Below are 12,842 nucleotides of genomic sequence, written 5' to 3'. Positions count from 1 at the left end.
ATTTTCTGGCACCAATCAGATGCCAGAACGAGTGCGACCGTTTGGAACTAGTCTTGTAAGACAATGTCCCCAGGGGCTCTTTTGCACTTAACTTGAAATCGACTCACAGCCCCTGGGTCTCCGAGGATGCAAAGCCTCCCGACATATGTAAATGATGTGGACGGGTATTCTGAAGTTGCTCCTTTATATCTTTCATTGCAGCACGCACAAGCATTTCCATTTCAGGTTCATGTTCAATTGATGATGGCACTTCAGGTTCATGTCTTATTGATGATGCCATGAACCTTGCTGACAATGGTAATGATAATGATAGACATGACCAATTTTGCCAGACTGAAAGAAAGGTTTTGTCAGAGGGATGCTACCAGACTGACCTTGACATAGCTCAACTGGACAGACAGCAGATCTACATGCAGCACATCACTGATGAGCTAAGCAGTACAAAGGGACAACCATTGTATCTTCAGTTATCCATGGAAAGCTTTACAAATAATGACAAAAAAAAACCAAGTTTTATACATTCAGGAGTCCCCACATTTTACCTTTTAATGCATATTTTAATATTATTGCTCCTCACATAAAAGGAACCACCCAAAATGCACCTGGCCAGTTTCAAGAGTTTCTTTTAGTCTTAATTAGACTTATACTTAATTCTCCATCACAGGATTTAGCTTTTCGTTTCAATATATCTCTATCAACCACAGCGAGAATTTTCGACAGGTGGTTACAGGTAATGTCGATAACACTTAAGTTTTTAATCCTGCGGCCAAAGTGTGAGGAACTGCAAGCCACCATGCCTGTAGTTTTCCAATGCAATTTTGGCAAGAGAGTTGCAGTCATCATTGACTGCTTTGAGATCTTTATAGAAAGACCATCCAGCCTAATTGCTAGGGCAAGGTGTTATCTCATTCATTTCAAAAGCATGGGGTGGGAGGGTGAGTGACAAATTTCTCACAGAAAAGTCTATTTTGTTAGGGAAGCTTTTACCTGGGGACATAGTGCTTGCGGACAGGGGCTTTGATATTGTTGACTCTGTTGGTCTTTATCAAGCTCTCCTTCATATATCAGCATTTACTAGAGGTAAGAAACAGTTGTATGCAGAGGAAGTGGAGCAAACCAGAAAAATTGCCAATGTCCGAATTCACGTCAAAAGGGTAATCGGTCTTTTCCGCAGAAAGTACACTATATTGCAAGGAATACTCCCTATTCAGCTGGTGACAGCTCGGCAAGGTGATGACTTGGGTCCAATAGACAAAATTGCAGTAACTTGCTGTGCCCTTACTAATTTATCAGAGTCTAATGTACTTTTTAATAAGAGTATTTAGACCCTTTGTGGATGTATCAATATTTTATCAGGTATCATTGAGAAAATATGATGTCTAATTCAGAAACAAATTCCTCTTCAAGGAGTTTCTAGGTTAAGAAATTTTAGGCCTTATCCATACATTACACTCAATGGAATTGTATTAAATTTGTGTAGTTATTAATAATTATTATGGTTCCTAATACTAATAAAACCTTCAACCAACAATAAAAATGCCTAAAGTGGCTAACATTTTTGAGTTATTTTTTCAAAAAAAATAACTATATGTTAGCGAATAGATTGGTGTATTGTGGTGTAGTGTAATCTGATCAGCGCAATTTGGTGTATCTCTAAGCAATCTGATTGGCGCATCTTTTTTTGGTGTATCTCAACGCAATGTTTTTGGTGTATCACAAACCAATCAGATTGTAGTATTTTTTGATGTTGCACCAGTCAGAGCGTTCTTGCTAATTTGTGGTTTGACAGGTCTTCAAATTTCAGCGAATCAACGCCGGAGTCGGAGAGAGCGGTTCGCGAATTAAGGAAATGTATCAGTCGTGTTGGGAAAGTGGTGGAGTTGTGATCGTTGTACGACTATGCTTATTCTTCCTTCTGAAGGAGACTGAGTGGAACATGAGAAAATTTTGAATCAAATATTACTTCAGATGTTGATAGGAACAACTTCAGGATATTTCATTGCTATATATGAGTTAATCAGCGATTCCAATTTTGAATTTCGCTCAAGGAACGAGGTAAGATGACATCTGCAAGAGTTGTAAGATCATCTATTCAGTGTAATGGCTCATGTCCTTCGTGAGGATTTTATCGCTATGATCTGTCTGGATTTGAAAGGTCGTCAGGGAACTTTTTCTCCTGATTAGCGAGTTAAAACATGCATGTTTTGTGTACCGCTCCTTCACTTACGACGCATACACCGTCAGCTGGAGGCCTAACACGAATTTAGCGCTATAGCGTGTTGTTTCGGAAAGGCTAGTTTTACTGACTCTGGTAAATCTTGCGCAAGATATTTGCGTAAATCATATTTGATTGATAATCTTTTTTTTTGCCATATGGTTGTTCTTTTAGCAGCGGTTGAAACGACCACCAAGTTACATTTACTTTCTGCGTCGACTGCCATGTTACATATCCGTTTCTTTGCTTCTAAAAGTTCTCCATGAATTAAATATTGTTTAAACGATACTTTCCCGTTACAATTGCGTGTTACTTTTTACTCGCCAGTATGGATTAGATTTTTTTGGATGAAATGCCATTTTCCAGTAAACAACGCAAATTTTATGACATAAATCTACCTCAATGAAAAATATTTCACAAGGGACAGAATTATACGGTCGGTTAATTTCCCACGCAACTCTCACGTGCTTAGACGTTTTCTACCAATAAAATTTGCTTATAGCTAACCTGGACTTTACTCCGTTGCGTGTCAATTTCCTGTAAACAACCTGCATTTTACGTATGATGCACGATCCTCGCATTAGATAGCGCTATTTAAACAAGAGCGAAAATCAGACCTGAAAAAAATCAGGCCTGTACGGGATTCGAACCACTGACCTCTGCGATACTAGTGCAGCGCTCTACCAATTGAGCTAACAAGCCAACTGGGAGCAAGCCGTTAAGTTGATTCGTAATAAACCCGTGAAAGTGATAAATCAGATACAATGAAATATATGAAGTTCATATATTTTGAACTGCGGCATTAGATACGTATGATGCACGATCCTCGCAGTAGATAGCGCTATTTAAGCAATAGCGAAAATCAGACCTGAAAAAAAATCAGGCCTGTACGGGACTCGAACCTCTGATCTCTGCGATACTAGTGCAGCGATCTACCAATTGAGCTAACAAGCCAACTGGGAGCAAGCCGTTAAGTTGATTCGTAATAAACCCGTGAAAGTGATAAATCAGATACAATGAAATATATGAAGTTCATATATTTTGAACTGCGGCATTAGATACGTATGATGCACGATCCTCGCAGTAGATAGCGCTATTTAAGCAATAGCGAAAATCAGACCTGAAAAAAAATCAGGCCTGTACGGGACTCGAACCTCTGATCTCTGCGATACTAGTGCAGCGATCTACCAATTGAGCTAACAAGCCAACTGGGAGCGGGCCGTCAAGTTGATTCGTAATAAACCCGTGAAAGTGATAAATCAGATACAATGAAATATATGAAGTTCATATATTTTGAACTGCGGTATTAGATACGTATGATGCACGATCCTCGCAGTAGATAGCGCTATTTAAGCAATAGCGAAAATCAGACCTGAAAAAAATCAGGCCTGTAAGGGATTCGAACCACTGACCTCTGCGATACTAGTGCAGCGCTCTACCAATTGAGCTAACAAGCCAACTGGGAGCAGGCCGTTAAGTTGATTCGTAATAAACCCGTGGAACTGATAAATCAGATACAATGAAATATATGAAGTTCATATATTTTGAACTGCGGTATTAGATACGTATGATGCACGATCCTCGCAGTAGATGGCGCTATTTAAGCAATAGCTCTATCAATTGTTAGCTCAATTGGTAGAGCGCTGCACTAGTATATCGCAGAGGTCAGTGGTTCGAATCCCGTACAGGCCTGATTTTTTTTTTTCAGGTCTGCTTTTCGCTATTGCTTAAATAGCGCTATCTACTGCGAGGATCTTGCATCATACGTATCTAATACCGCAGTTCAAAAATATATGAACTTCATATATTTCATTGTATCTGAACCTGCATTTTATCCCGTATTTCGCACGCAAAGGGCAAAGTCCAGATAGGCAACAACCAATCAAGTAGCCCACCTTATTATCCTTTGAAGAATGATACTTTCTCTTGGTTCAATGGACTTTCACTTGTTCGAAGAAGGGAGACCGGAAAATATCTTTGTCCAGAGGCTGTAAGAGATAAAATAGAGCTTTCCACAGCAAAATTATCTGGAAGAGTGTTTTGAGGCAACCATCTGTTACTGAACAAGTAGCTACACGGAGCCTATATTTTGGGCCGGATTTGTGGATCAGCGGATTGAATTGAATTGGTTCGAATTGAAGGCTCTGCTGTTTTAGCAAAATCGCTGTCGAGTGCTTTTCATGGTTTGTTAACATGGAGAGTTATGGAGGCTAAGACTTCGGAACAAGTTGATGCCATCCATGAAAATTTGGAATTACTAAAATCGCCGGAGGAAAGGCGGGATCACTCAATAAAAAGTTGTATTTGAACGCGATGACTTTATTTACAAGGATTTCTCTTGCTTACATCTAATAACAAACCTTTGAAGTTTCTTTTGCCTCGGAACGATATATCACAGAAAGGCATTTAATAGACCTCAAGTTTTTTGACTGATTGAAATTAAAGGTATGTGGCAGTGACTTCCACAAGTTTTTTTTTTTTTTTTGGTGAGTAAAGTACAGTTTTTTTGTTCGCAATATTTGTTTACGGATGGTTTCAATCGCCAACGTTTACATAAGATGGTTGTATTACTGTTCCCAAGGGTTGTTGTTTTCATCAGTACGTTAACAATAGTAGTGATTCACAGTAGTAGGCTTGTAATTTAAATAAATATATTTAAGTTCACTCGAAAGATGAGTATAAACTGTAACAAGCTTATCGTTGATGCGCGGCCAGTACTTCAAATCTGACTGACACTCGATGCCTAAACTCAACCTCGTTCCCTGGATATGCCACCACATTACTTTACGCCAATTAAAAACTGCACGCTATTGTGCATTTTCTTGCACAGGAAAAACCAAACGGAATTTCTGATTCTGGCCCTTAATGGTCAGAATAATAACTAGGACTTTGTCTCTGACGAAGGAACGGCAATAAGCACAATTTTAACCTACTAGCAGGTTGTAGTTTAGTCTCGTCATGAGAGATAGCGTTGCGTGACAAGTTCAAATTAGGGCTGTGGAGGGGACTGCAGGAAGCGTTGTACCAATGCAGTTTATTTTTGCCAACAATCATTCAGACACCAGCATCAGTTATATAGTGTCCCATTTCAACCTACGTATCCAAAAAAATAACTCCTGCATGCGTAGCATGCCTATGTTTTGTATACGTAGCTTTAAAAATGTTGCAATCAAAAGGTATTATAACAAATAAATGCAAGAACTGAATAACTTTGGACATCATCAACATTTCTTTATACCAACAATTTCAAATTTTGTCCGTTCCCGCTACTGTTTTGCTGAGTATTGTGTTGACCCAACCAGAGATGAAAAAGTTGTACGCTTCCATAGACTTATACGGTTTCATTTACTGCCCGGTTATCCACGAGGTCTATAGCACCAGATAATTCACAATGTCAGGATATTCCACGCTAGGATAATCCACTAAATCCTAGCTACACTCCGATCTTTTAACATGTATGGATCAAATCCACAGAGAAGAACTTTTTCTCGATACGTGGCCTTGGCAGAACCGGCAAGACTGCCATAATACTCCGAAAAAGGAACACTATCGCTCGAAGGCGCGTCTATGGTCGGCCGTCACCACCAAAAATACAAGGATGTCAAATAGATCAGTAAATACAAAGATGGTTTAAGGATCAGCTGCAGGATAACATAACTAATAAAGGAATGGCATGGCCAAATTATAGACAGTTGTTGTATATTCATTTAGTGGAGGCACACACTCCTCAATTGCTTAATACTATTCTCTCTTTATTCGTTGATCAAGTATCTTATAAGCTGGTAGAAGAGTCTTACTTAGTAACAGTACTTTCACATCACTCAGTAATCTTACAGTAATATCACTAACACTAGTACAAGTACTTTTACTGTGTTCTCAATACACTACAACAGTCTAGGTTTCCTTCATGAAATAGAACAGCCTAAACATAAATAGTTTAGCCAAATGATAAACGGTCTAGTTGCCCATGTCGAGTTGGAACATGAAATTGTGAAATGGACCGGTAAATTGCGAATAGTCTAGCGCTCATTTGCAATACAGTGCACAAACGGTGTAGCTTTGTGTCAAATGACTCAGGTTAATACGGACTAGCGCATCGTACGCACAAACGGTGTAGCTTTGGGGTGAAATGGCTCAGCATAATGTCGAATGGTACAGCGTACTTACAAACAATGTAGCTTTGCGGGAAAAGGCTCAGCCTAATGTGGAATGGTACAGCGTACACACAAATGGTGTAGCGTTGTGCGAAATGACTCAGCGTAATGTCAAATGGTACGGCATAATGTCAAATGATATATCGTACATACAAACAGCGTAGCGTTGCGTGAAATAGCTCAGCGTAATGTCAAATGCTACAACGTACACACAAACGGTTTAGCGTTGCGTTAAATAGCTCAGCCTTCACGTCACGCCACAACCAAGCTCGACGATTTGCCACAACATCGAAATATTTCATGCAATACTGAGCAATTTAATGTTCAGTGAGAGCGTCTGATGTTCTGCAAAGCTATTCGACGTAACGCTACACCATTCGTGTGTACGCTGTGCCATGCGACATCACGCTGAGCCATTTCACGCAACGCTACACTGTTTGTATGTACGCTGTACCATTCTACATTACGCTATCTCGCCGAAACCACCGAAAATACAAACCGCAAATGGAACAGCGATCTGCTGGGGGGCATGACGTCATCGAGTGTGAAGAATGGCGCGAAACCATCACATCAGTGTAGTTGCTGTGTTGAAGAGCCTTCACTTCGCTTTGCCGTAAAGCAGAGCCGATTCGGTAAGTTTCTCCTATTTTTCCCCACCTGATATCGCTTTTAATTGTTTTCCTTCATGAAAGCTTTTATAAAATAGCAACAAGACTTGATTCTACAACGGTTTGCCGGCCTCCTGGTTTCCCACAGTTTGCACGCGTTGGTGCCTGAATGTTTACAGTGTTAAGTAGTGTTATGACGTGCGAGAACTGTAGAATGCCTAATAGGACCTTAAGCATCGATGACTTTGGGTGTCACGGACGTTCGCCGGAAGTGATTTTTCAGCCGTCGTTAGCCGTTGCCATGGATACACCGTCCGCCCCTGATGAAAGGCCACGTCGACAACGCAGGATCACTTAGATTGACGTCCTGGAGAAAACGCAGAAATACAGGTGGATTTGAGATTAAAATTAGCGTACTTCGAAGATGATTTGATGTCATTCACTCCGATAACCACATTAAATTTTCTCGGCTGTTGTACTTGTAGTCATGTGAAGCTTGCAAGTTCCCGGTGAAGGAGGAAATTACGCTGGTCGAAGCAGATCCTCGAGGTTAGTTGTCATGCAGCTTAATTTTTTTTTGGACGAAAATCTCTGAAGTCTTGCAAGTAACTGAGCGTAATGCGTACTTTGAGAGAAAAATTCTTAGCCTTAGGTTAAAGTTAATTTCGCTACAACAAATAAATATCAAAATTCGTCCGTTAGTTTTGTGCAACAAGCAGTCTGCAGTTCCTATTTTGTTTCTCTTTTTTGTCCGGCCCGGCTCAAAGTGCGACATCTAGCTATGCGAATGTACACACTTTTTTCTCTAGTAATCTTTTTTAAAGGACTATCTGAGATTGGCGGAAATTAAAGAATATAGGTAGCCGTGATACCGCCCAAACTGGTTTGAAAATAAAATGTGTGTTGCAGCTATTAAACTTACTCTTACACTTAAAGCATATTATTTAAGCTTAAGTAATAGAGCACTTTTTCCGTGTTTATATAGCCTCATCTATACACGAGGTTGGTTGGGAGAATTCAAGACAGTTTGCAACTGTGGTGGTTATATACCGGCCATGCCATTTGTTGGCTGACTGGTAGAATACATATTAATTACTTTATTGACGTACTACTATCCTCTGTATAGAACATTTAAATTAGCCTAAAATCGCTGGGAAACGAAGGATTTTCAGCTTGGGAATGAAAAATATAAATTTTTACCAAAAATAGGGTGTACGCTCGAAAACTGGAAGTAATGTATAATAGGGGCGACTTATATTTACATGTGCTACAGAGAAGTTTAACACTGCCTTTTTTAATCATATCAGATCAACTGGGCATGATGTTCATGTAAGCTAATTGGATACTTGTATAAGTTATCTTTTAAAGGCTGAAATTTCATGCATTGCTTTAAAACAGTGGTAAAATGGAATGGTTTGAACAGAAAGACATTCTTCTGTGCCATGAAGTCTTGCAGGCTGAGCCATACAGGGCTAAAGAGAAGACTGTGGGCAGAGCACAGGCATGGGAGAAAATTTCCAACATTCTCAACAAAAGAGCAGAGTTTAAAGTTAACAAGAGGTCTGTAAGAGATCATCATATGGTCCTGGTGGAAAAATTAAAAAACAAAGACTTCACAATAGTTAAAAGCCATTGGCATCAGTCCTGAGCCAACCAAGCTGGACAGGCTACTCAAAGAAATCATAGAGAGAGCTGAGGTCTGTGATCAGTCAAGAGATGAGGAGGATGAAAACACAAGAGAGAAATAACAGAAAGAACAAGAGCAAGCTAAGGATATCAGGCTCAAAGCCATGGAGTCGTTGAGTGTTTCGCGGAATTTGCCCTCCGCACACACTGGTTCAACAAACGAGGACTGTATACTCTCTTTTAAGTTGGCTTTTACTCTTCAGCTCACAACATTCACGTTCTGCTCTACGATCTAACTAACTTAGGATCACAAGTGCCACTTTTATCGGCTACAGATATCCACACCCAGATACGTAGGTCCGGTGTGGTCGGATAGGGCTTAGTTGTCTATTAATTTCCTAATCGGTTGATCCCACTCATTCCTGTTGCATGGGTCTGTTAGACAAATCTTATTATCGTTAATCTTAACACACGATTTCACTAGCAATTATCTAGTTAATTACATCATTGTTTGTCGATCGTTCTACGCATTCTTTGTCAATATTTCCGGTTACATTCTACCGGTCTCTATTAAAGGTAAAGAACCAATAACTCAGTGCGCCGCTAATCATGCGAAATATAACAAAACAAGCAAAATCCTAATAATGGGTATAAACGTTCTATAACAGAGTGAAACGAAGAAATGGTCACTTTCAGATGGGGATGGTGACAATCAAAACAGGGCCAAAAAGAGGCAATCCAATGGAACTGAAATGGTGGCCTACTTGAGGGAGCAGGCAACTGAAGAGAACAGGCTAAAAGAGAGATATATAGTAATAAGATCTGTGCAGTTGGAGAAAGAGACTGAGAGGCAGCAATTGCTTGACAAGCAGCATAACAGCCCGATGCAACTTGTTATAGTGTTAATGAACTAGGATTTAATTAATGTTATGGTGTTAATGAATTAAGATTTAAATAATAGGAACCATCAATAGGTGTAAGATACATGACATGAGAGGTCCCAGAGAGTAAACATATATAGCTAAGTTGCATGCATATTGAGGTTGTGATATATTGTGTAACTGTAGTTTAGGTAGTGACTATTAAAGTTCGGTCGGCCGTTATAACCAAGGATTGGCGTCACTTTTCTGCAGTAAGACAAAACAACTGGCGACGAGGATGGCTGAAGGAGAAGAACCGACGAATCCGACGGAACAACATACAGTGGTAGTGAATTCGCTCATCGGTCGAGTTGAGGAGTTTGTACCGGGCTCAGACTGGAAGCATTATGTCGAGCGAATGGAAATGTTCTTCGAGGTCAACAATGTGTTGGAAGCAAAGAAGGTACCAACAATACTTACCTTAATGGGTAATAAGATGTATGCGTTACTTAGAAGCATTGTATCTCCAAGAAGGCCGAAAGATTTGTCTTTTGCGGAAATTGTGGATAATCTGGCCAAGCACCTGGATCCGAAGCCGATAGTCATAGCCGAACGTTTCAAGTTCCACAAGGCGGAACAGCAAGAGTCGGAAGTAATAAGAGATTTCGTTGCTAGATTGAAAAAGTTGGCTGAGACTTGTGAGTTTGGCGGTTATCGCGAAGAGGCGATTCGGGATCGATTCGTATGTGGTTTAAAGGAGCGAACGATTCAACGCAAGTTACTCGCGGTAGCGGACTTAACTTTACAAACGGCTGTCGAGAGGGCGTGTGCTGCGGAACTGACCGAAAAGGAAACCACTGCATTGCATGGAGGAAGTGTGGAAGAAGTAAAAAAGGTGGCAGCTACATTTCCTGAGTGCTTTCGTTGTGGAAAAGTCAATCACTCGTCGGACATGTGTTTCTTTCGCAATTCCAAGTGTCATGGTTGTCAGAAGGTGGGTCACATTGTGAAGAAATGTCCTGAGAAGGAGCAAAAACCTGAAAATGAGAAGAAAAAGTGGAGCGCAAAGTCGAAATTTGGAAAAAAAAAGAAGAAACAGCAGAAGGTTCGTTTCGTCGAAGAAGATCTGGCAGTCAGGCAATCAGTGAGCGGAAGTGATTGGCCCATTTTTAGTCTCAGATTCCCGTGGAACACGTAAAGAGTTTATTGTACCAGTAGCAATCAATGGGAAAACTGTGGACATGGAACTTGACACTGGAGCTTCTGTAACTATTATTCTCAAGAGTATTTGGACTGATGTTCTCGCGTCAAAACCTGTGGAACGCACAGACGTAAAACTACGAAGTTATTCTGGTCACGAAATTCCTGTTATTGGAGAAGCTAGAGTTCAAGTAGCATACCGCGATCAAGAAGTCGTATTACCGGTTGTTATCACAGGAAATGATGGTCCAGTGTTAATGGGTCGCGATTGGCTGTCCGTGTTGAAGTTGGACTGGGGACAGATCAAGCAGATTTCCTTAGAATCGGTTAACAAGTTGGACTTGCTTCGAACGAAGTATTCATCGTTATTTGATGGTAATCTGGGAACCATTAAAGGAGTTACTGCACATTTGAAGCTTAAAGAAAACGCAGTGCCGCAGTTCTTTAAACCCAGACCAGTACCGTTCGTGTTAAAAGAGAAGATTGCTGACGAACTTCAAAGACTGGAAAAGATCGGTGTGCTGGAAAAAGTGGATTTTTCGGATTGGGCCACTCCCCTCGTCCCCGTGCTGAAACCTGACGGCAGTGTCCGAATCTGTGGTGATTACAAGGTAACGATTAACCCTGTTTTGGATGTACCAGAACACCCAATGCCTACGGCTGATGACCTGTTCACCCAGTTAAATGGAGGGGAAAAGTTTACCAAGCTGGACTTGTCTTCAGCTTACCAGCAAGTGCTTTTGGATGAGGAATCGAGACAGTACGTAACGATCAATACTCACCTTGGCCTATTCCGATACACCCGTCTCCGCTTTGGTGTAGCGTCTAGTCCTGCAGTTTTTCAGAAGATAATGGATTCAGTTATCACTGGTCTTCAGGGTGTTGGTGGTACTCTCGATGATCTCATTATCACTGGCTCAAATGACGAAACACATTTTCGCAATCTAGAAGGCGCTTTGGAGCGAATGAGCTGCATGGGAATAAAGTTGAAGAAAGAAAAGTGTGTGTTTATGAAGCCATCAGTAGAATACTTCGCTTTCGTGGTGGATCGTGATGGTATTCACCCATCTCCTCGTAAGGTTCAAGCTATTCAAGAGGTGCCAGTACCGGGAAACCAACGGAACTGAAATCCTTTCTGGGATTGATTAATTACTATCGCAGATTTATTCCTGACATGACTACCCTGGCTCAGCCCTTGAATCGTTTATTAGTGGAGAACATTCCGTGGAAATGGTCAAAACAATGTCAAGAAGCATTTCAGAAGCTGAAAGGCTTTTTGAAATCTGCACCTTTGCTGGCACATTACGATCCAAAGAAGTCGGTGCGATTGGCAGTTGATTCGTCGTCTTTTGGATTAGGAGCTGTGTTGTCACACATTTCTGAGGATGGCGAAGAGAAGTCGATAGCTTTTTCCTCCCGTACTCTTTCCTCGAGTGAACAGAACTATTCAATGATTGAAAAGGAGGCCTTGGCAATTATCTTTGGTGTCAAAAAGTTTCACCAGTATCTGTTTGGTCGACGATTTACTTCGCTGACAGATCACAAACCCCTAACCTACATCCTTGGTCCGAAACGAGGGATTCCAGTCCTTGCCGCGTCTCGCCTACAGCGATGGTCCATTCAACTGGCAGCTTACACTTATGACACTGAAAATCGTGCGTCTAAGAACCATGGAAATGCAGACGCATTGTCTCGCTTGCCTAGGAAAACCATTGAAGAAGCTGATGACTGGTCGATAGAGGGAGATCAAGTCAACAAAGTTCGAATTGAAGGTACACCCATTACAGCAACCAGAATCAGAGAGGCTACAAGAAGTGATCCTGTTCTGTCACGTGTCTTACATTACGTATTGCATGGTTGACCAGCAGAAGAGAATACGCCAGAGGAACTCAGATTTTATCGCGCCAAACGTGAAGAGTTTACAGATGAGGATGGTTGTTTGTTGCCCGGTACAAGAGTAGTGATACCCTCTAGATATCGACAGGAAGTGCTGTCTGAATTACATCTTAACCACCCAGAAATGGTGAGAATGAAGTCTTTGGCACGATTGCATGTCTGGTGGCCAAACCTGGACGGTGACATCGAACAGACCGTGAGAGATTGCATTGATTGTCAAGCCAACCGTTGTAGGGCGCCTTTTAAGGTGGTCAACCCATGGATCTGGCCTACTCGCCCGTGG

At 41.1% G+C, this 12,842-nt stretch overlaps 1 protein-coding gene across 1 annotated transcript; it reads left to right on the top strand.

Moving 5' to 3' along the window:
• The first annotated feature begins 9,761 nt into the window (after positions 1-9,761).
• Positions 9,762-10,661, top strand: LOC148721631 (uncharacterized). Its single transcript, XM_088736943.1, has one exon. It carries the CDS (start codon positions 9,762-9,764, stop codon positions 10,659-10,661), a length of 900 nt encoding a protein of 299 aa, XP_088593069.1.
• The last annotated feature ends 2,181 nt before the right edge of the window (positions 10,662-12,842 follow it).

Source organism: Stylophora pistillata, chromosome 10, assembly GCF_964205215.1.
Source record: "Stylophora pistillata chromosome 10, jaStyPist1.2, whole genome shotgun sequence".
Classification (NCBI taxonomy): domain Eukaryota; kingdom Metazoa; phylum Cnidaria; class Anthozoa; order Scleractinia; family Pocilloporidae; genus Stylophora; species Stylophora pistillata.
This window is presented reverse-complemented; position numbering and strand designations above follow the sequence as displayed.